The sequence below is a fragment of the Labeo rohita genome, chromosome 23, assembly GCF_022985175.1.
Source record: "Labeo rohita strain BAU-BD-2019 chromosome 23, IGBB_LRoh.1.0, whole genome shotgun sequence".
Taxonomy (NCBI): Eukaryota; Metazoa; Chordata; class Actinopteri; order Cypriniformes; family Cyprinidae; genus Labeo; species Labeo rohita.
In genome coordinates, this window is record NC_066891.1 from 27878059 (window position 1) to 27903335 (window position 25277).

The 25277-nt window shown below is 35.8% G+C and overlaps 1 protein-coding gene across 3 annotated transcripts in view; it reads right to left on the reverse strand.

The window, feature by feature from the left end:
• mitfb (melanocyte inducing transcription factor b) overlaps positions 1–25277 on the reverse strand; it is a 226781-nt gene that overhangs the window by 196341 nt on the left and 5163 nt on the right. For 2 of the 3 annotated variants that reach the window (XR_007825491.1, XM_051096174.1), the window contains exon 2: positions 3048–3291. Coding sequence is in view for 2 of the 3 variants with exons in the window: in XM_051096174.1 (XP_050952131.1) it covers positions 3048–3291 (244 nt within the window). In the remaining variant the exon portion in view is untranslated. Of the gene's footprint in view, positions 1–3047; positions 3292–11111; positions 11212–25277 lie in introns of those variants that run through there. The other variant, XM_051096176.1, reaches the window with a different exon arrangement.

Sequence of the window (25277 nt, forward strand, 5' to 3'; positions counted from 1 at the left end):
TAAGTTGAGGGAGAAAATACGATTGGAGTTTTTCGACATACTCTAACTGTCTTGAGCCAGAATACACAGAGTTCATGGAGAGGAAGGCAACACGAGTGCTTCAGATTAAAAATATTTTAAATTGTATTTTTAAAATGAAAATAACCGATTGTTTCACTAGATAAGACTCTTCTTTCTCACCTGGGATTGTTTACAACCGAATTTGGGATCGTTTGAACCCGCATTTAAACTTCATTTTGGAAGTTCAAACTCTTATATGACTAATCACACGTTTATTAATAAACCATTTAAATCATAATAATGAGCCTTTAATTGCCTACAAAGACTAATAAGCACTCAAGTGCACGCATAAAGCTTGCCACAACTCGAGAAGTAATTATTATGAATGAGTCAGGAAAAAAAAAAACAGTAAGGAGGCAAATTAATTTGAAAGTAGATATTTCACTCTCTATAGTTATGTTTCATGTATGTAAGGCAAGTATACACAAAGTTTCAGTTATTATATTTTTTTGACGCATTCAAGGTCAAAGAATGAGACGTCTGAAAGCACATCCTATTTGCTTTCATTATTTTACAAAAGCTCAATATTTTGTTGTTATTGTGAGTGCACACAAATAAATGTAGAGTCTTTACAGACTTGAAAGATGTATTACTCTTATCTGTATGACCAAAAATGAGGGAGTATTTTAAGAGCAAGTGAGGGCACTGCTATTCAGGTTCCACACTTGAATAGGGCACATTTTTCTAGATTAACATTAGATTGAGCTGCCATGTAAAGTTGTTACTACTTACATATTTTAGATGATAAGCCATATTTGAGTTAGATGAATGATAGGTGAGCGTTTGGATGTCCTGCCCAATGTACTGTGTTACCACACAGACCAGCCATTAACGATCTGTCCGTCATGGATTGCATGACTTTTCCACTTTCTGTGAATTTTTTTTTCCTCCGACTAAGTGACTGATAACATTTTGGTAGACCAAGACTCTTCTGGTCAGCTAACAGTTAGTTGAGTACTTTAGCCCTACTAAGAAGTGTAGTGTGACTGGCTCTTTAAACAGGACAACGCACCCTACCAAACATTTACAATTTCACACTTTTAATTACCATTTCATTATATTTGTCCATTTATTAAAGTAGCATTAGTTGACAACTTGTTTTAAGCAGCAACCATCCGATTATTTTGCAGTGCTGGATAAGATTCATTTTGATTTACGAGATCTTGATTTTATTTACATTTAACTTTTTGGTATATTTTAATTATAATTGGCCTACACTGGTCATGCTGTACATTTTTGATTTACAATCAAGAATCACATAGTTATAATTTTGGGCAATTTTGCTAAATTTTGTGATGCCGGATAAGAAGCTTAATTCGCATTTAATTTGAATTCTGAATTCTGAAGTCTGAAAAAAACACATTTCAGTTATAATGTTGGGCAATATGAAAGAAATTATTTTCTGCTAATGATGCATAATGACGGACAGTGTTAGAGACTCAATGAGATCTTTTTTGAGTTTTTATTTTAAAAAATGCCTCATTTCAGTAACTTATTTAGGAAATTAGGCTGCACTGGTCATGCTGTATGTTTCTGATTTGATGCTTTTCATTAAAAAAAGAACTGGCTTAAATGAGACATTTGTTCTTGAATCAGAATACACTAGTCACTCTGTATGTTTGTTTTTGCGTGCATCTTACGAGGACAACTCAATAGAAAGACATTTTCACTGTATAAAATGATTGAAATTTTAATGGTAAATGACTGCAAAAATACTCTGGTGAAAAAACTTCTATAAATTAGTATTTACCTCAGCTTGTGGAAAAGATACATGTGATGAATGTGTTTTTAGGTGGCTGTCAGTATACTATAAAAACAAATTTTAGTAATTTGGCATGCTAAAGGATTAGTTCACTTCAAAATAAAAAAAAATCCTGATAATTTACTCACTCCCATGTCATCCAAGATGTCTTTCTTTCTTCAGTCGAAAAGAAATGATGTTTCTGAGGAAAACATTCCAGGATTTTTCTCCATATAGTGGACTTCAATGGAGGTCAACGGGTTGAAGGTCCAAATTCCAGTTTCAATGCAGCTTCAAATGGCTCTACACAATTCCAGCCAAGAATTAAGGATCTTATGTAGTGAAACGATCTACCATTTTCAAAAAATAAAAAATAAATTATATACTTTTTAAGCACAAATGCTCGTCTTAGTGGCTGGACTTGTCATGTTGGAAAGGTTACGTGTGACTTAGACAGAAGTACCGACCCAGTGTTTGCAAAGCGGACATGCAAAGAAAGTCAAACGCCCTTCACAAAATAAGGTAAAATATCCATGTTGTATGATTTTGAAGTTGAAGGAGAAAATGAGATGGAATTTACCTTTTTGAACCAAAGTACACAGACGAAGAACCATGCGTGACTTTTCCAACGTGATTACAAAATGTGTGAAGTCAGAGCTAGTGCAAGACAAGCATTTGTGGTTAAAAAGAATATAAATCTGTATTCTTTTTAGAAAAAGACCAATTGTTTCACTAGATAAGACCCTTATTCCTCAGCTGGGATTGTGTAGAGCCCTTCAAAGCTGCAGTGAAACTGCAATTTGGACCTTCAAACCTTTAATCCCCATTGAAGTCCACTATATGGAGAAAAAATATGCAATGTTTTCCTCAAAAGCCTTAATTTCTTTTCGATTGAAGAAAGAAAGACATGAACATCTTGGATGACATGGGGGTCAGTAAATTATCAGGATTTTTTTTTTTATTCTGGAAGTCAACTAAACATTTAGTTAATGAATTGTGCATTTTTTACTGTACATTTAACTTAATCAGTCTGAAAAAAAAACTTTAACTCTTTTTTAAAAAGATTTTTTAATATTATTTTGCTGTACACTGTCTTTTTGTTGCATCACACTCAATGCAGATTTTGAATTCACTTCAGACATTTATGCCAATATGCACAGAAAGTGAAGCTTCTAAAACATGAAGGCAACTATAAGTCAACCATACAAGCATTAAACCCTACAAAGAGGTTTCTGGCCTGTGTTACCTTCAGCACTTCCATGGGCACCTGGGTGGCACTGGGCAGGCCGGCGGGCGTGCTGACGTTGATGGCGGGGCTCTGGGTGACGGAGGGCTGTGCGTAAGCCGAGCTCTGCCGTCTCTGCTGCTCTCGCCGCTCCTGCTCTTGGAGCTGCTCGCGCATCAGCTGCTGGCGGAGCAGGATACGAGAGGTCACGGCCGACGAGCCCAGCGGGGGCTTAGAGGAGCCATGCTGCTGCTCAGATGGATTACTGCAGTCAGACAGACACACAGACAGAGACACACACACACAGAGAGAGAGTTAACGCAGGGAAAGAAAGTGGGACAGTTTTTGGTACACTAGGTGCTAGATAATTAAATTATTTTGAGATCCCGGTAGTGGTTCATTAGAAAGCATAATGAGTTTGACCACAGCGATAGAGCTGGATTGGAATATGGAAGCTACTGGGACAAACTGACAGCAACAGCAAGCTAAGACAAGCATTACTACTACACGATTAGGAATTTCGACAAATCTCTAAGTAGTAAACTACTACTACCCAGGTGAAAAACAAGTGCGCTTCCATCATGCACACTTGAACCCACGACTGTATGAAAAATGGGTTAAAGTGTTATACAATGGTAACGAAATGCTAAAAACTAAGTACTGAAGAATAATTTTTAGTATATTAAGTACAAAGTTAGTGTTTGAAAATAGAGCACCTTAAATACATTATGGAAGTGGACTTGTTTTTCACCCTTGTGAAAAAAAAAAAAAAACACTGTAGCATACTTTTAAAAAGAGTACTTATTACGAATTTTACATATTTAAGTGCAACTCAATGTAATGTTTTCAGACACTTATGTAATGTTACTTGCAATTACATGAAAATGATTTATAGTGTAAATTCATATTAAATGCAATTAGCTGAATTTAAGTACATATTTATATGAAATTTCATGATTAATTTTATTGAATTTTTTAATGTCCTGCTGAATGCACTTCATGGTAAACTAAAAATACACTGTAATGCCATTTTTTTTATGGAAACTTGTATGTCATGTTTTTATAAAATATACTGTTGACATAGTTTACATACACCTTGCAGAATCTGCAAAATGTTAATTATTTGACCAAAATAAGAGGGATCATACAAAATGCGTGTTATTTTTTATATTTAGTACTGACCTGAATGAGATATTTCACATAAAATACATTTACATATAGTCCACAAGAGAAAATAATAGTTGAATTTATAAAAATGACCCTGTTCAAAAGTTTACAAGTACTTGACTGATATGCAACTATTACAAAAGGTTCAAACACTCACTGATGCTCCAGAAGGAAAAATCATGTATTAAGAGCCGGGGGGTGAAAACTTTTGAACAGAATGAAGGTGTGTACATTTTTCTTATTTTGCCTAAACATCTCTTTTTTCTTAAATTAGTACTGCCCTTCAGAAGCTACAGAAGATATGTACATGTTTTCCAGAAGACAAAATAAGTTAAATTTACCCTGATCTTCAAATTCAAAAAAGTTTTCACCCCCCGACTCTTAATGCATCATTTTTCCTTCTGGAGCATCAGTGAGCGTTTGAACCTTCTGTAATAGTTGCATATGAGTCCCTCAGTTTTCCTCAGTGTATACAGATGGGAAAGGATTCAAATACACAAAAATGCTGAAAAACCAAAGAATTTGTGGGACCATGATTAAAACATAATGATTTAAAATATAAAGTAAAATGTTTAATTTGACATTTTTACAAAATGCACTTTTAAAAGTGTACTTAAGTGTGTTAAGAAACATTGTCATGAAAGTGAACTCTTGTTAAGTTCTTTAAGTGGCCTTTCCACATATATAGCCTACTTTAAAGATTTGAAGCACACTACAAGTGCACATTCAATACAATTAAGTACGCTTATTTTTAGCAAAGTTAGTAATTACCCATGGCATCCTATGGACGTCCTGATTTTGCTGAGTTAGATGTGTTCCTGGGTCAACATAATTTGTTGACCCTGGAACAACATTTTAATCCAAAATTTTAATCTTGACCACATCCCTACACCTAAACCTAAACTTACCCATGAGTAATCCCTAAAATCAGAGGAAATGATTGATGAATGACACTAATGTGTGTTAATATATTGATTGTACTAATGATTTTTGACATAAAAGAAAAATCGATAATTTTGACCCATTCCTGTGTCACTTAAGACTGGTTTTGTGGTCAGGGTCACATTTGTTTTGCCTTTTATCCATTGTAGGGAGTACAGAAATTGGTGGAGAAAAGAGGAGGAAATGGAATTGGGAAATGATGCAAAGTGGCTTTAGAATTGTACCACAGGACAACATGTTGGATGCTTTTTTTAAATGCTTTTTGCATGTCCTTGTTAATATGTGCTGTGTAGCTGATGTGTGTAATCACGGAATACGCTGGACCTTCCTGATGGTTATTCAATGTGACGAATCATAACAATGATTCAAGTAAATCTCAACTTTATGTCTCAACTCTCTCTCCCTAGAAAAACTGTATCTAAAGGTGAAAACCCAAATAATGTAACAAAACCGGGCTTCCTCTACATCAGCTGATGTTTTGAGCTCTGCGGCTGTTTGTTTTCTTTCTCCTACAGTTTTCCTCCCACTATTTCACCATCCGTTTTTTTCAGCAGCACCGCAAAGGTCCCTGTTCCAGCTGACAAATGCAGAGGAACTTACACAACGCTCCCTTCATGCACTTTCAGTTCTCTTCATCATTCAATAGAGGAACTGCTCGCTCCAACCGGCGTGCATTTTTCCGACCAGAAACCCAGACGATGTGCCGGTGCAGTAGCTGTCGAGATGAGGCCTTCTCTAGCCGCTGATCCTTTTGATGCGCCCTCCGCCGAGCAGCCAGCCAATCCAGCTGTGCAGTAATCGCTCTAATTAGCCTGTCTGGCCCTGTCAAATGAGAGTCTACAGCACTTGCTTAGCAGTGTGGTTTAAACACGCATAATCTCATTGTCTACAACTTGAAACCATTGTATTTTGAATCTGACTGGCTGATGAGCATTCTAAGGTGTGCAATTATTTTCAGGGAAATGCACGCTAAAATAGTTCCAAGCAGGTCTTGGTCACATTAAATGTCTGTATCATTTCGCCAATCTGTATCAATTATTTCATAGGTTCTTATAGCTTACAACAGCAAAAGAACCAAAACCCACAATCACACTGACCAAGCAAATAAAAGCTTGACCTTCTGTCCCTCACAGCTTTGATTTCATTTGAGTCAAACTGGCATGCACTCTGACAAAAGTCCATGAAATCTTTACACAATCAAACTTACGAAACACTTACAAAAATTGGGGAAGAAAAATAAGAAGGAGGGAAAGAAGAAATGCAGGAAGATTGATTCTGGGTCAGCGGTGTGTAACACACGTGTTTTTGATGCATCATAGTTCCTCAGTTTAAAAACTGATCGTGGCTTGTCTGGCACGACTGAATCACGACTACTGAATCAAAGCAGTCAATGAGTGACTCACACAGGACTAAAACCACTTTACCGAACTTTACTGAACACCCTTTACTGATGGGACTTTAATATTCAGTAACTGTATCTGTTTCTTTGATTAGTGTAAAAGTGCCAGTTTGCTTTGCTAAAGCCAAAAAAAAGTAATTTTACAGTACATTAACCAATCAATTCAACAATCAAGTTAGTAAAGTTTAAAATGGTGTCAGATCCTTTACACTATGGCCCAATTCTTATAGTAAGTGTGACAAATAACAAGAACATGATTTGTCTGTGATTGGTCACCCTTTAGTCACCTATTTTTATCCCCTTCTAGCTTTTTGTGCACATACTGTAAATGGTCACTGTAACATTGATATTCCAAATAATAGTCTCTTAGTGATTTTGTGATGAATGCAACACTTTTGTGAGAGAACAAAATTTTACAAGTAAACGCAACATCTCAAGGAGGGAATTTAAGAGTTTTACAAGAGAAGGCAAAGTTTGTCAAGGAAAACAAAACTTTTGTGAGAAAATTAAAAATTTTCTGACGTTTTTAGAGCAAATGCAGTTTTATGAGGGAACTGAAGAATTTTACTATTGAATGCAAAGTTCCCCATCAAGTTCAGTCTCTTAACACTGTGTAGCTTACGCTTGGGGGTTGTCCCCCTCCTCCCAAATACTGAAGCCTGATCGCATCGTGCCGGTAATTTTTCCGGCCAATGACACTAAAGCGCTAGGTGTGGAGCGCTTAGTGCCATTACCTCAGAATCTTTCTCCTTCATGAAGCAAGCATCGAAGACCTCTACTTACCGCCATTAACTCCTCTCGCTGTTGACAACGCCCTAAGGATGCCGTTTGCTTTAAGCTCCCCTTTGCCGATGTGGCAAGAAGACGGAATGTCACTTAAAGAATGCTGTGCATGCGGGGGCCCATTTGAGCTCCCTGACACACATGACACGTGTGTCTTTTGTCTGGGCTGAGCCCACACAGAGGTTGCGCTGGATGGGTTTGACTGTCCTTCCTGTGAGCAAATGACAGTCAAAACCCTCCGGGCCAGGATTTCCATGATCCTAAACTGCACGCCGGCTAATTCATTGCCTCCGCCCCCCGTCACCGTCGAGCCACGGGAAGAAAGGCTGAGGCAGCCACACGCAGTAGGCCTCTCTGATGAACGCATGTCGACTCAGTTCCTGCATGCTCATCACCCAAAAGAGCCACCTGTTTCCGACACAAAGTCCAGCCTCCGCCCCTCAGATGACACGCGGGACCTGGTCTCATTTGGTGCTGCAGAGAATGAAGTGGATGACAACGATGCTATGTCGACTGCAGCCTCTGTTCACCAGTTACCTAAATGGTCCACCTGCCCCCGGCCCCGATTGATGAAGAGCTGGTGAAGATCCTGTCTGAGGCTGTACAGGATTTGGGTCTTGATTGGTAGCCCCCTGTGCAACCAGCCAAGAACAGGTTGGACATGCAGTATTTGCAGTTGGGCCACCAGATTGCCGCCCCCCAGAGACCCGCTCCCTTGTTCCCTGAGGTCCACGAGGTGATCTTGCAGTCTTGGCGCTCCCTCTATTCAGCCCGAGCCCAAGTCGCGGGATTGTGTATACCGCTGGGGTAATACTAAGCCGCCGCCCATGGAAAAAGCAGTTGCATCTTTGTCCGTCTGCATGTGGGTGGAAATCTGCGCGATCGCTTCCATTGAAGCCGTACAGCCGACCAAGAAACACCGATTCACACTACGGCCGTCTCCAGGCTTTCCAAGCCAAAATGCTGCAAACACTGGATAAGGAGGGGCCAGACTCTGCCGCCTTCAAAAAGCTGCATTCGGCCACTGACTTGGCACTCAGAGCCATGAAGAAGATGGCCCAGTCAAAGGCGAATGAGCCATTTCCTGCACCTCCACCATGTTCCAGATCTTCTTTTTTGCAGCGTTCAAAAAGGTGTGGAAGACTGCCGCCTACTCCTCCTTTGGGAGCAAGGGTGGACCCAGAGCCAGCCATGAGACCAAAAGTGAGGCATTTCCGGTACCAGAAGAAAATGGGACCCCATCCTTCCAGTGTTGTGCCAGATCCACAGCAGCATTCTTGACTGGGGTGGTCTGAGGGGGAAGTGGCCGCCCGAACAGACGTATGACGAGCTGCTTCACAAGAGAGTTCAACGAGCCGCCCTGGATGCTTCACGGGATGCTTCAACCCCTCTCTCTCTACTTGGACACATGCCGCGTGCTTCCAGGTGTGTCAAAATGGGTGCTGAACACGTTCTCAAGCAGGTGTACGCTTTAGTTTGCATGCAGACCACCCCACTTCAGCAGCGTGATGATGTCAGATGTGCAGGACAGGGATGCACTGGGTTTGCAGGCAGAAATTCGTTCTCTCCTTGCAAAATAGGCAATAGAAGTTCCACCAGAGAATGTATGGCCTTTACAGTCACTACTTCCTAGTCTCCAAAAAGTGTGGGGGTCTTTGGCCTATTGTGGAGTTGAGACCACTAAACCGTGCGCTGGCGAAGCGCTCATTCAAAATGATAACAGTGAAACAGATCCTCACGCACATTCTGCCAGGGGACTGGTTTATCTCAGTGGACCTAAAATATGTCTATTTTCACATCCAAATAGCCTTGTCACAGGCACTTTCTGAGATTCACGTTCAAAGACAGAGCTTATCAAATCAAAGTTCTGCCCTTTGGCTTGGCGTTGGCTCCAAGAACTTTTACGAAGTGTATCAACACAGCGCTTTCCCCGCTCAGACAGAGTGGAATTCGCATCCTGAATTATCTGGATGACTGGCCAGTTATAGCCCAGTCGCAGGACCACAAATGTCAGCTTCTAGAACATCTGAATCATGTAGGACTGATGATCAATGCAACATTTTTGGCAGGAAATATAAAGTTTTGAAAGCAAATGCAGTTTCATGGAGGAATTTTAGAATGGAAGAGTTTTACAAACGAATGCAAAGTTTGTCAGGGGAACAAAACATCTGCAATACAGAGCAAAAGTTTGCACTGTATTGCAAATGATTTGTTCCCCTGTCAAAATTTGTGAGAAACAAACCATCTGAGAAATAACAAAATTTTACAAGCAAATGCAACATTTCTTAGGGAAATTCAAGAGTTTTACGACTAAATGCAACGTTTTTTTGGAGGAATTAAAAGTTTTGCGAGAGAACACAAAAGTCTTGCAAGGAACAGTCTAGATTCAATGGAGAATACTAGAGTTTTGTGAGCAACTGCAAAGTCTCTAGGGGGAAAACAAAAAATTTTATGAGCGAAAGCAAAGTTTTTCAAGAAAACGAAAATTGAAAATCAGCTGCACTGTGTGAATAATGACATGATTATATCAGATTGAGTTAGAATGTATCAGCCTGCGACATTCTAGGTTTACAACAGAACTTTGTATTAAACAAAGTTCGTTGGGTGAACACAAAACTTTGTGAGAGAGCAAAATTTTGTGAGCAACGCAACATTTTTAGCAGTTTCAAAAGGGAATTCAAGATTTTTACGTGCGGATACAAAGTTTGTCAGGGGAACGAAACATTTGCAATACGGTGCAAACTTTTTCGAGTGTTTGCAAAGCTTCTCTGGGAATGCAAAACTTTTGAGAAAGCACAAAATTTTGCAAGCAAATGCAACATTTTTAGAGTGAATTCAAGAGGTTTACAACAAATGCAAAGTTAGTCGGGGGGAAACAGAACATTTGAGAGAGAGCAAAGGTTTTGCGAGTGAATGCAAAGATTCATGGGGAAATGCAAAAAGTTTTGCAAGCCAAGAGAAAGTATCATTTTTCTTCCCATCTAATTATTTGCCGATCCCCATGGGGCACCATAGAAAAATACCATAATATAAAGTTACTCATAGCGTTATTTACAAGTTCAGTACATAGGCTTAAGCTTTTAATATAGATATCATATTAAGTATAGGTTTTCAATATTTAGATATAACCAAAACTATGTCCATGTCTTTTTAACTAAGAGCTTATGAACTAAACATCAGCATTACTGTACGTCTACACAGCAGTTCTTATCATGATTGGCAAATCTCTGCCACACAACTGGCCACTCCAAGCACATTTTCTGCTGTCATTATAAAAAGAATGTGTGCGTGTTTGCAATGCTCGGGGTAATTTTCCATTTTGGTGTGTGTGCGGCATTAGTAGATGTGTGTATGTGTGTGTCAGTAAAAACAATGAGTACACAGTCCTTTGTGGCCACACCCCCAGACCCGGACACTGCAGCAGCCAATCAGAGAGCAGCGTCAGAAGGAGGCTGACCTCCTCCACTCACCTCAGAGCACTGCCATGTACTGTTAGAGTGCTACATACAGCTCATTTGAGACAAGTCCTATGATAGCATATGAAAACAATACATCAAAAAAGAGATTTGTGTAGTGCAGCAACAACATGGCATTCTGGGAAAGTCAAGAACTCTGACATACATTAAATCACCATCAAGGGAACCTCACACTGATTCTGTCCTTAAGTTACAGTATATTTATAGTCACGGAAGGGCTTTTCTATCTATAACGCACCCAAACAAACACGCCGTCCCTCCCAAACACACTCAAACTCAACACACACATGCCAGCGACGCTCCTCCACAGGTACTCACAAGCGGCTGCAGTGAAAAGCGCAGGGTCTTTGCACTTGGACGCCCAGAGCCTCCATCTTTATTTGGTGTGCTGAAGGTGCACTGCACGCCCTTGGACAGCTCTGAGAGTCACGCTGCTCTGGCTGCGCTGTATGGGAGCGTGTCAAAAGGGGAGGCACCGACAGCCAATCCGTACACAGAGGAAATGCAGCGCTCGTCACACACGAGCCCACAGCGCTGAACACACCGCACCGCTGCACATGTGAGGAATGACGCACAGGAGAGCAAATCTCATGAAAACTGTCCAGACTATTTCCGGACCAGTACGATTTTTTTTTTTTTTTTTTTTGCACTGACACTGCATTTTGGGTACATTTTCCTCCAAATGATCATTACCATAATAACTTTTAAAGCAGCATTTTTTAAAATTTATTAAATTTTATTGGACAATAATTTAAATGATAAAATATGCATACTTCTTGGTAGGATTTGTTTTATTTACTTTTGCAATTAAATTTTTTATTACTTTTTTTTATTTACTTTTGTTATTTTTGTCAAGTCTTTTAATAAAATGTAAATTACAATCAATAATTTATAGTAAATAATTCTAAGTATTAAATGTATAATAATTAATTACTACTGTAATACATACTATAATACTATCAAATTTCTATAATACAGTAATTTTTATCTTATTTTATGTATTTTTAAGTTTTACTGTACTGTACTACATTAATTTATTTAATTTAATATTACACATTTACTGTAAATATTTACACATTTACTGTAAATATAATTTATAAACTGTAAATTCTAATCAATAATTTATAGTAAATAATTGTATTACATGTATAAAAAATAATTACTACTGTAATGCATTATATAATACTATACAATTTTTATAATACAGTAATTTTAAATACATTTTATGTATTTAATAGTTTTACTGTATTACATGCCGTTCATTTTATTATAAGTATAACATAATTTATAAAATGCAAATTACAATCCATAATTCTATAGTAAACAACTATAAGTATTACATGTATAATGAATAATTCCTACTGTAATACACTCTAAAGTACTATGATGTTTCTATAATAATCATTTTTACCCTATTTTGTTATATTTAATATTTTTTTTAATAATATATTTATTTTATTAATCTATAGTAAAAAATTATAAGTATTACATGCATAATAAATAATTACTACTGTAATGCATTCTATAATACTACGATATTTCTATATTAAGTCAGTTTACCCTATTTTATGTATTATTTAATATTTTAACTGTATTACATGCCATTACTTTTTATTATCAGGTGAATCACCTTTGAAAATAATAGGAAATATAAAAAAATATATAAAATTGAACTTCCAAAATTAATAATAAAATAATTATGTCCTGTGATGGTTGCATATTTGCATACTAATTCATTTTTTATTAAAGTCTTTCAATCTGATTTCTACAATTTATATGAAATAATTATAATAATTATTACATTTATGATAAAAAATAAATCTTTTATATTATATATATATATATATATATATATATATAGATATATATATATATATACTGTATTAAATGGGATTCATTTTTTATTTTAGATGTTCTACTGTATTAAATGAGTGTATTAAATGTTTTGATTTGTTTGAAAATATTGCCTTTAAAGATAATAGGAAATTATTAATTATTTAATTATTCTAAATATTAATTTGTAAAGATATAAAGAACAGACTTTGTTTACGTCATACAATGTATAAATTTATTCAATATATGTGAGTGTATTTTGGTTCTGAAGTCAAATACGGCCAAATATGGGCATGTTTTCACGAGATTCATTATGAAACATGACATGATAACATGATTTTGACAATTTCGCCTTTATAATGACTAATAACATTGTGACATTGTCAAAAGTGGGTCAGATGTGGGTCATGTTTACACTCATGACACTGCAGTGGTTTTGCAGCCCTGTTTCTCGACATGTTTCTGAGGGGGTTTTTTTTGAGGACATGTACACTAGAGGGCGCTTCCTCTGTCATGTTTCACCTTCACAGTCACCTTCTGTGAGAGACGCGGGTCATTACAGGTGGAGTGGGCAGGAGGAGGAGGAGCGGGACAGGTGCAGCTGCCAACTCTCTGCAAACTCGCACACACTCGTGCTCGCGCTCTCTCTCTCCTGGCAAACAGTGTTGTGTTAATTATAACAAAGCATGTTAGAGAGCACACTTTCCTTTCACAGCTCGACAGGCCTCCACCACACACACACACACAAGTGTAAAGACGCATACAAGATTCTGGCTCTGTTCAGAATGAATGCTCGCACAATGCATACTTAAGGGGTTCCTCAGAAATGCCTAAAGGGGTAAAAACCATCATTCCAACAAAGCATTACTGCTAAATCTAGATTCAAAATGTCAACTAGAAGAATTTAAAATACAGTTAAATATATGTTTTCCAGAATGCAGATTAATATTATATGCAACTATTACAGAAGGTTCAAACATTCACTGATGCTTCAGAAGGAAACACAATGCATTAAGAGCCAGAGGGTGAAAACTTTTGGAATTTAAAGATTAGGGTAAATTTAACTTATTTTGTCTTCTGGGAAACATGTAAGTATCTTCTGTAGACTCTGAAGGGCAGTACTAAATTAAAAAATATGATACTTAGGCAAAATAAGAAAAAATGTACACATCTTCATTCTGTTCAAAAGTTTTCACCCCCTTGGCCCTTAATGCATTGTTTTACCTCCTGGAGCATCAGTGAGCTTCTGAACCTCCTGTAATAGTTGCATATGAGTCCCTCAGTTGTCCTAAGTGTAAAAAGATGGATCTCAAAATCATACAGTCGTTGTTATAAACCCTCGGAAAGGGTTCAAATACACAAAAATGCTGAAAAACCAAAGAAATGCTGAAAACCAAGGAAAAACAAGGGACTCATGAACAACTATCACTAAACAAAAAAACACAGCTGTGGATCATTCAGGTAACAACACAGTATTAAGAATAAAGGGAACGTAAACTTTTAAACGGGTGTTTTTTATATATTTTATATATATTTAGCTAACTCTTGTGGACTATATGTAAACATCTTTAATGTGAAATATCTTATTGAGGTCAGTACTAAATAAACAATAACATGCATTTTGTATGATCCCTCTTATCTTGGTGAAATAATTAACATTTTTAATGATTCTGAAAGGGGGATGTAAACTTTTGACCTCAAATGTATATACAAAACAGACACCACACACACACTACTGTATACTGTATATTTGCATTATACTATATTGTCATATTATGTCAATATTTATTATGTCTGCATTTATTTATTCATTAATTCTTTCCTGCCTTCTTCTATTTTGCCAATCTTGACTTGCTAAACAGTCTTTTGCTGTTTTTTAAAACAATGACATTAAAATTCTTTTGTATTCTATTCTATTCATAACACTTTTACCCACATATATTTTAACAAAAACATTGTAGTGCATAACAAATGTGAAGACGTTTCTGAGTGATGACTCTAATGGTACTGTTGCTTCAGTTGTTATGGATAACAAAAATAATGTTGTTGTTTTTTTCAATCATAAAAGATTAATTTACGCCAGGCTGTTAAATTATGTGAAATAAAAAAAAAAAAAAAAAAAAACTTTTAGCAGTCCAATTAAATGTGTCAATACACAGATGTTATGTTGACAGGGTTAAAAACTAATTTGAAATAAAATTAACATTACCTGAAATTAGAGCTGTCAATCGATTAAAAAAATTAGCTAAGTAATCACACTTTTCACACATTTTTTTTCTGAAATTAATTGTGATTAATTACAATTAATCTCACATAAATTCATGTTTTTAAATATACTTTTATATTGCCATAATTTCACATTCAATCTTCATGTTAATGTAGAAATAACATAAGGACAGTGTATTTTTAATATTTGTTAAATATTTTTTATGACTGAAGGTATGACTGAAGGTATCACTGATACCAGTATTATTATTATTACCAGTATTATTGATTTCCTCTTTTTCTATGGTTTCAAGGGCGTAGTGCTGAAAGCCTGTTGTTATTGTTAGAATGGTCACAGATCAGCGATCACCACATAAAACTGATCGTGCAGACCAAACCGTAAGTCATAGAGACTTGAAACTTGGAGGGATGGTAGTACTCACACCGCCTACAATGTGACCAAGTCTCACCCCAATCGGCCTGACGGCAGAGGCACTACAGCAAACAAAATTACAAAATCGCTCATAACTCCCAAACCGTCAGTCGCAGGCTCAAGTGTCTTATGTCGTTTCAATCCTTGGCTCACGCCGGAAAAATGCACACCTCAGGTGAAATTTTTAGGTATTTCGCATTTTTTGAAAAACTTTTGCAAACTAATCCTAGGTTTTTTGCCCAATCGGAACCAAACCCGTGCAGAAAGATTCTCTGGACAGTGAACATCAATAATTATCATAAAAGTTTCAACTCACCATCATATAGGGAAGCCAAAACATTCAAAAGGGGCAGGGCCACTTTTAGTAAAATGCCTATAACTCCTGAACGGAATGAGATATTTCCACCAAACTCAGAACACTTATGTAAGAGCTCAATCTGATATTACAGGAAAAAAAATTGCAGAGCTTGGCCACTTGGTGGTACTGTAAGAGGGAAAAAAACATAAAAATGGTTATAACTGCTCAACCATTTGTCCTATAAACATGAAAATCTGTGTGCACGGTCTTGGTCCAAAGTACCACAAGTGAGTAAAGGTATTTGCGTATCTTAAAAAAACATGGGCGCCACTGGCCGACAAAATTTAATCACTTGTTAGACAGCTAACAGAGGCCGATCGGAACGAAACTCGGTGGGCCCGTTTAACTCACAGCCCTAAAGATCTGAGAGAAATTTGAAAGAAATCTGCCACTGTGGGGCGATATCGCATTTTTCAAGGGTGTAAATGATTGTACATTGTGCGGTTTTTCCCACATACGTGTGATATTCATATTATACGACAGAACTCCTCGTTCTGGACAACTTTGCCTCTAGAACCACAGCTGGCAATTAAACCGTTTGTTAAATGATTGAGAAGATGTAAAAAACCTACTTTTGCGAACTAGTCCTAGGTTTTTTTGCTCAATCTGGAAAAAAATACTGCGGTACAGTTCTCTAGACTCTCTAGGCCAATAATTATCCAAAAAATGTTGAAATTTATCTTTTGGGAGGTCATAACGTCATTGTTTAGCAAACGACCCAAAATCCAAAAAGCCTAAAGGAAAACCCAAAACTTCACGAAACCTGCTGAGCACATGTGACCGGTGATTAAACAAGCATACAACATTTTTAGGGAGCTCAAACCAAAGCTGGTGCTATGACAGTCATAAACGTTAAACAATATAATAGGCAAATTACATGTATTTGCCAAAAATGCTTTTTTAAATCATTGATTTAGGTGGTTACAGGCTTGCTGAATAATGTCTTTTTTCACATATGCTTAAATGTTTTAAAGTGCTTGAAACCCCCTTTTTTGTTGTTCTTCGATAAACAGACATCACAGCAACTGGCTTATTAGCATATTTGGCTGCTATTACTTTAAGAGCTGCTGCTGCTGAACGTGACGCGGATCTGACACGCATACTCGTAGTTTCATTTATATTTCAATATAAAATAGGGTTGGGCAATGTCTACCAAATTGGCAGCGACTATGTCTATAGTGAAACATTGCGATGGTAGGGAAATCTCGAAAGTGAAAGTAAAATGCAATTGTGCATACAAAAGCAGTTTCAATGTCCCACATATTAATAGTGGCTCCCTGATGCCCGCAATTTATATATCGTATAATTACCCAACAATATAACTGCGAGAGAAAGTACTGAAATATATTTTCTTCCCACCTCTTATTTATTCCTTTTGGGGTTGTGTAGCACACATCTTTTTCTTTCCGAACATGGTATCATCATTTTCTTTTGTGATGTTTATCAGCCATCTGTGACTATCATCAAGAACGCTGTTAAACTGGAAAAATTAATCGCCTGCATCAACGCACTAATTTTGACAGCACTACCTGATATATATATATAAGAGTTCAGATGCAAAACCAGCTAAATCTATCTGACGCCTTTCTTTAAAAAGTGCCTACAATACTATATCAGTGACACTAAAATAACTCAGTGTTAGCGTTTTGCCAGAATGCTATGCCAAACATAGCCTTTGTTTCAGAAGTACTGCAAATCACAGTGACTAAAATGGATCTTTTCCACACAAATGTAATTTCTGTGAAAAAGTCAAATGGTTTTGCTGTTCAACAAGTGAAATAAACGTTAAAGAGGAAGAAGCTTGTTTCAGTAATGTTTACAGTCTGTTGTCAGCGTCACAGCTGATATATAGTGGGGCTCTTTGTTGTAATATTTACAGGATGGGTGGGGAGCACTTCATTCGATTTGTTGCCTCCCATTGCCATAATTAAGTTTTATTCATTCTCTCCTCACTTGTTTGCTGGGCTTGAACTCTCTCTTTCAGCTCAGGCTCTACTGAGGCCTAGACAACACACAAGCTGAGAAAACACGCAACTAATAACTCACCTGTGATACTGGACAGTACTGAAATACACTTTTGATCTTATTTTCATCTTCACAGTCTCATTTTCAATTACGTCAAATGCAAGTGTGCCATGTGAAGGTCCTAAATTGACCTATTTTGAAATGTATGGGCGGAACATAAAATATCTACAGTAGCCAGTCTATTCAACAAGCACTGGTTGACATATGATTTTTAACTGCCAATATAACATCATAGTACAAAATGTTTGCAATACAGTTTTTTCTTCCTGAGCATAAAACAGGCAGAACTTGATTTTATTTTTAACAATAAGCCTTGGTGACCTCAGCTGAAAAGCTGTTTCAGAAGTGAATAAAGTTATTATATTTTGATTAAATATTACGATTACATTTTTTTAAAAATATGGAATAATGTGCACATATGAACTATTCACAATAAAACCACAAGCATTTCATTTGATTCGCTATTATTTAATGTACAGAATTATTATAGAATTATTTATATACTGCTCTAATATTTATTAACTTTAAATTATCTTTTATTTTAATATTTTCAGTTTCCATTTTGATTTTAGTTTAAGTTTCAGTAATTATTATTATTATTTTTTTTTTTTTTTTCGTTTATATATATATATATATATATATATATATATTTTTTTTTTTTTTTTTTTTTGGTTAGTTCCAAAATTTTTACGTTTTTTATTGTTGTTTTTTAGTTTAAGATGTAATATGTCCTGTTATATTAATTTGTAATTTATTTTTTTTAATATTATTATTTAACTTATTTATTTTTTGATAGTTTTAGTTAATGACACTAATCAGTATATTAGTTTGTTCTTATACAATATTGTATACAGTATTTACAATAATGGTAACAGTTTACAATAAGGTTCATTAGTTAACATGAACTAAGAATGAACAATAATTAATAATCTAAGTTAATGTTCATTTCAGCATTTACTAATGCATTATTAAAATCACAAGTTTTGGTTAACATTAGTTAATGCACTGTGAACACAAACAAACAATGAACAATTGTATTTTTATTAACTAACATAAACAGAAATTAGTAAATAGAGTAATAAATGTATTGTCCTTTGTTTGTTCATATTAGTTAATACATTTACACACTTTAAAAAGTGGCACCTCACTGTAAAGTGTTACCACAATATTTCATTCATTATAAAATTACAAACTAAAATCTGTTTGTTATCAATAGATTTTTGAAATGAAATAAGGAGGAAGTAGGTCTAACTAGTCCAGGCCTAACTAAGCTTGATTAATTATTGGATCAGTGCAATAATCTTAAATGACTCAAATCATTGGTCTATCAGTGCTGCAAAGCTTTAGTACATTTACAAAGGTTTATATAGTGCATGAAATTCAAATGTACTGTAAGAACAAACTTTGAGCCCAAGCCAATCGAAAATCTACATCAAACAGTTAGCTTTAGCATCTCTATTGGAAACAGGCACAATATTTGTTCAAAAGCAAATACAAACATTTCTTTGTTACACTAATCTGTACATCTCAGATCTAGAGTCTATAAACGAACAGACTGAAGTCCTACCTCTGGGCTCGTGTCATTTACCACAAGTCTTCCTCTTCACTCCGCTTAGCGACTGCTCTTCTGTTCACACTGCATTTATGCTCCACGTCTAATGATACCGACGTGACTCAATCGACTCTTCTCTGTATTTGTCTTCACTCACTCAACACTCAACTTTTATCAGCTCTGCTGGAAACACTGACACACTCACACTTCACAGAAGGAGGTGACAAGGAGGAAACATTTCGGGTAACCGCAACCACAGAATTTATCTAATTTACTGCAGTTCTCTGCAATGATTTGCTGATTTGTCATCAGGTATTTTAAGCTTCTGCTACTGAGTATTTTAAAGCGTTATGATAATCAATTATTTTTGGTATTTGTTTATTTAAATGATCTTTACAAAATAAACTGTTCTGTTTAAATGTTGCACAATTTCTCCCATTACACTGATGATTTAACCCTTTAGCTGTCATCGTCCCCCTGTTTGACGCCTAAGTTTACTTCACCGTATTACAAATAAATCCTAATCTAATTATGACAAACTATACATCACTGGAAAGGTCTAAGAAATTATGTAGGAAAAGTAATAGATCTGAGCTCTGACCTTTGTCACAAAAGACTTTCTTCATTGCCTATTTCCCTATCACGCTTTAGATATCATAAGAAATGATCAGTTCAAAACTTAAAATCTCAAAATTCATCCTTTGAAAGGCATTTTAAAATCAGACATTGCATTACCATGGAACATGCACATCAAAATCATATTACAAAATGTTTTTATTCATGAATTATAAATATTTAAGTCTGGATAGTGCATTTTTATGTCTGTTTTCAAAAATGGGAGTGACAGTTAAAGGGTTAATGAAATGCTCAGTAATTGCTTTTATTTTAAAGGGACCGTTCACCCAAAAATTCTGTCACCATTTATTCACTTTCACGTTGTTCCAAACCTGTATGAGGTTCTATCATTGGTTGAAAACAAAAGAAGATATTCTGAATAATGTGTAATTCAATTTGCAAATGGCATTTACATCGTCCTATAACTTATAATTACAACTTGTAAATTCAAACTTTTCAGAGGGCTTCCACTGAAACACACAAAATCGCAGCAGCTTCAACAAAAAATGTAGTTTATAATCATCTCTTTATATTTCTTTATTTAATCATTTCCATAACCATTTATTAAAGGAGAAGTCCACTTCCAGAACAACAATTTCCAGATAATTTACTCACCCCCTTGTCATCCATGATGTTCATGTCTTTATTTCTTCAGTCATAAAGAAATTATTGTTTTTTGAGGAAAACATTTCAGGATTTTTCTCCATATAGTGGACTTAAATGGTGCCCCAGATTTTGAACTTCCAAAATGTAGTTTAAATGCAGCTTCAAAGGGCTCTAAACAATTCCAGCCAAGGAAGAAGGGTCTTTGTATACTTTTTAAGCACAAAAGCTTGTGTAGCACAGGCTCTGAGATTCCTGCTCCGTTGGCAATGGTTGCCATTTTCCACACATGCACCACCATGTCTTGTTTGAACGTGGTCTGCCCAAAGCTTGAGAGACTTGTGTCACTGCAGCAGTCACCTCTCTCTGTCTAAGTTCATTGTCTGTGTACTCCGGCTCAAAAAGGTAGGGTATGATGCAAAACTCATCTCATTTTTTCCTACAACGTCAGAATCGTCTGACATTGTTGTACCTTTTTGTTTGTAAACAGCATTTGACTTGCTTGCACTTCATTAGTCTTTGCACGTTCACTTTGTAAACACTGGGTCTGTGGTTCTGTCTACATTCCGTGTGACCTTTCGACATGATTCAATAGTATGTAGCGTCGTGGACGCGCATCCCAGAGCTAGTGTTACATGAGCTTTTGTGCTTAAAAAGTTTACAAATTTAATTTTTCAAAAAAATTACTGATCGTTTTGCTAAATAAGACCCTTCTTCCATGGCTGGGATTGTTTAGAGCCTTTTGAAGCTGCATTTAAACTACATTTTGGAAGTTCAAAATCGGGGCACCTTTGAAGTCCACTATATGGAGAAAAATCCTGAAATGTTCTCCTCAGAAACCATAATTTCTTTACGACTGAAGACAGAAAGACATGAACATCTTGGATGACAAGGGGGTAAGTAAATTATTTGTAAATTGTTGGTCTGGAACTGGACTTCTTTAATGTCTTAATAATACAAGAATATTCTGAAAATAAAAAAGACATACAGTTTAATTTAAGTAGCACACAATTGGATGACTATTTAATCTCTAATGTCCTGCTAAATAAGTTAAACTACTTCTGAACTTAATTTACTGTTACTTGTGGTTTTGTCTATTGATTGATCAAAACTACACTTGACAGTGCGAGCATTTCACTAGCATTTGCGACTAAAAATAGATGTGCGCAAACTGTAAAATGTGTTTAGGAGCATTTGTGCGAACAACAAAAGTGCCACTGTGTCCTTAAAAAGCCTTAAAAATTAAGTTTTATGAAATTAAAGGCCATAAAAAGTCTTAACTAACTTAAATGGTATAACAAATGTCTTAATTATCATTTAAAGAGGTCTTATATTTGGGGATGGAAAAACAAGAGGAACAAAAGAGTCTTATGTTATTATTTAACTTAACTATTAGCTTAAAAAATTATTTTATGAAAAATAAAATGAGCATTTCAAAGTAAAACCTAGCACTTCTGCTGGTTCTACAGGTTTGCACTTTCAGAGCATTTTACAATCAACAAATATTTCACATTTTAGCCAATAGATTGGTTATGATCTACTGTTGATAAATTATGACAGTGCTTACTTTATGGTGTTTATGTTATAATATGTTGTCAGAGTGCATATTTGATCTCCCTCCTCTGTTCATAAATATATATAGGTAGATAGTCGCAGCGTGGCGATATATAGCCATATCTCAAGTCTACTCCTGTGATATTGCATTTATACAACAGGAGTGTGTAAATACATAAACAAAATATCAACTGTGTCTTTTAAAGTCCTCTTCTGTGTGAACTACTTCCTTCCACCACAAATTCAAATCTCAGTTTGAGAGTTGAACAGCTGAGCCCAAGCCTCCATTACTAATTCAAAAACATTGCTTTATAACTAGTCTCTCTTGTTGAAACTAAAAATAACTTCCGCTTATAGCCTTTACAATTTTTCAATGTAGAAGTCTTTACTGCTGGCTCACTCATAAAAACAGTCTCTTGTCGCCATCCAATGGTGGAACAATGTAGCTAAAATCACCATCATGAACACGTTTCTCAATACTAAACACTATTATTAAATATATTATTTATCTAAAATATTGTTTACATAAAATATTATTTATTGAATAATAATATTCAATAAACAAACAACAAAAACAGCCTTCAAAAGCTAGGCAATAGGGCTGCACGATAAATCGAAATAAAATCGAGATTAATCAAAAGCTGCGATTGTCGTGTGTATCTTTCAGTAAAGCTCGGTTCTGTGATCAGCAGTAAATCTCTATCCGAAGGCCAGAGGGAAAAATAATACGCCCAAAGAAAACACGATCGCTGCAGCTGAATAAACAGACGATTTAACTGCTTTCATTGAATGATTCATTGACTAATAAACACATGGCTATGACAATGTATGGTTTATCTGAGGTCTTCTTATTATAATTTTCCAGTACAGTATATAATGATGCAATGCCTTTATCACTGCTTAGAATACTATGAATACTATTCGTGCCTTATTCTGTGTAAAAAGCCACATCATCTCACAGAGAACACTCGACTGACGTTATGAAGCGAGTTTGGAGTAAAAACATGTTATTAAATGTGGCATTTTCACGTGCTTTCAGATGTAGCAACATTTCTACACAGAGCCATAGTTCAATGAGAAGCTACGCAAACAGCTGTCATTATCACAAACGATTTCTTTCGATTTCATAATAGTGCGATTAAATCATCTGCGATAATGAACGCAATATCACATAGCTTTTCAGTGAACTAAGGCTCTGTGTACTAAATGCTGCTCCATCTGAAAGCACCTGCTGGAGATTTACTACTGATTACACAACCGGCTTCACTAAAAAAATGTGACCCTGGACCACAAAATCAGTCTTAAGTTGCTGGGGTATATTTGTAGCAATAGCCAAAAATACATTGTATGTGTCAAAATGATTGATTTTTCTTTTATTAAAGTAAAAATCATGTTCCATTAAAATATTTTGTCAAATTCCTACTGTGAATATATCAAAACTTCGTTTTTGATTAGTAATATACATTGCTAAGAGCTTCATTTGGACAACTTCAAGTGCGTTTTTCTCAGTATTTGGATTTTTTTGCACCCTCAGATTCCATATATTGAAATAGCTGTATCTCGGCCAAATATTGTTCTATCCTAACAAACCATACATCAGTGGAAATCTTATATATTCAGCTGTCTGATGATGTATAAATCTCAGTTTTGAAAAATGGACCCTTATGACTGGGTTTGTGGTCCAGGGTCACAAATGTGCATGACAATCGTCTTTGATTAATCGTGCAGCCCTACTAGGCAATTCACTCAAAAGTACAAAGGCAGCGCTCTGATATACAGCACTGGATTTACATAAACATATTGAAATTTTGACAAAACGATTTGCTCTGCAACAAATAATAGATAATTGACTGCCTATTAGATTTTCCCCAAAGAAATTATATTTCATGTTTAACCACTATAGAGACATCAGAGCCAGCGGTAAATTCCAGAAGATATGGCCAAGGTAAGGCGCACTCGGGCGGGTTCATGAGCACTGAACGCCTGCTGATGCCCTGGAGCTCACATGTCCGAAAACGTTGATGCAAATTTTCAAATAGACATAATCTTTATTAACAAACTGCATATTTGAACTATAAACAACTACATTCTGTGACAAAAAAACAACATAAAATGATATAGGATTTGGGCATCCACCATGACACTCGCTGTAAGAAGTACCGCAGGCGGAGTGATACAATTACAAACTGTGAAACGACTGTTGAAGTTCTGCTGGACTCTAATATCATACTATAATTAGCCAATCAGATTCGAGGACCAGCTTCACGAAGAAAATCTGGCATACATGAATGCACCATCAAAATTTTATCTTAAAATATTTTTTTTATCTAACATAACATATATAAGCAACTTGATTACAGATGTTGTTCCTGTTATATGTCACATTTAACAGCCCAGTGTGGCCTGAGAAACAGTTACAGCATAGAGCACTAATTCATCATTCAAAATTATTATCAATTTATTAATATTTTTAATTTTAAAAAAAGACATTCGACCTAACATTCATAAAAACCTAGCATTCAGTCATGTGGTAGTATAAAACACATACTAAAGACCAGTATATGCTTCTATACGACCACAATAATACTCTAGTAATAATAGTAATACTCTAGTAATAGTACGCTGTTTACATGCTGTACACATGGTGTTTACATCTCGCAAGAGGCTCTAGTTCAGATTTCCCTACACTTGCAAAAGGTCCCTGATCTTCTGCGTGTCCCATAACCCAGATGACACAACACTGATTTCACAAGCGCATGCTGCATCTCACGCCACCAAAAAAAAATCAGAAATGCAGAATATATCTTGCCTGAAGCCTGTTTTACTTTCTCTATCTCTATTGGCAAATATGTTTCTGTAATGTGCTTTTTGCAAGTAAACTGGTCTTGTTTTAAGGATGACTACAATATATTTACTAGAAATATTGTAGACTATTAGTCTGCTTCCTGTATTTTGTGGAATATGTTACACTGACTCAGTCCGCTCATCCTGTGTTAGGAAATGTATGCTTACTAATGTTTTAAAGCTACATTACCGTTCAAAAGTTTGGGGTTAGGAAGATTTTTTAATGTTATAAATAAAAAGTTTCTACTTGTAGTATAAATAAAGTCCCTTCTGCTCACCAATGCTGCATTTATTTAATGATCAAAAATACAGTAAAAAATTGTTAAATATTCTTACAATTTAAAATAGCTGTTTATTTTGTGTATATTTTGTAAAACATAGTTTATTCCTGTGATGTAAAGCTGAATTTTCAGCATAATTACTCCATGCTGATCTGATTCTCAGGAAACATTACTGTCAATG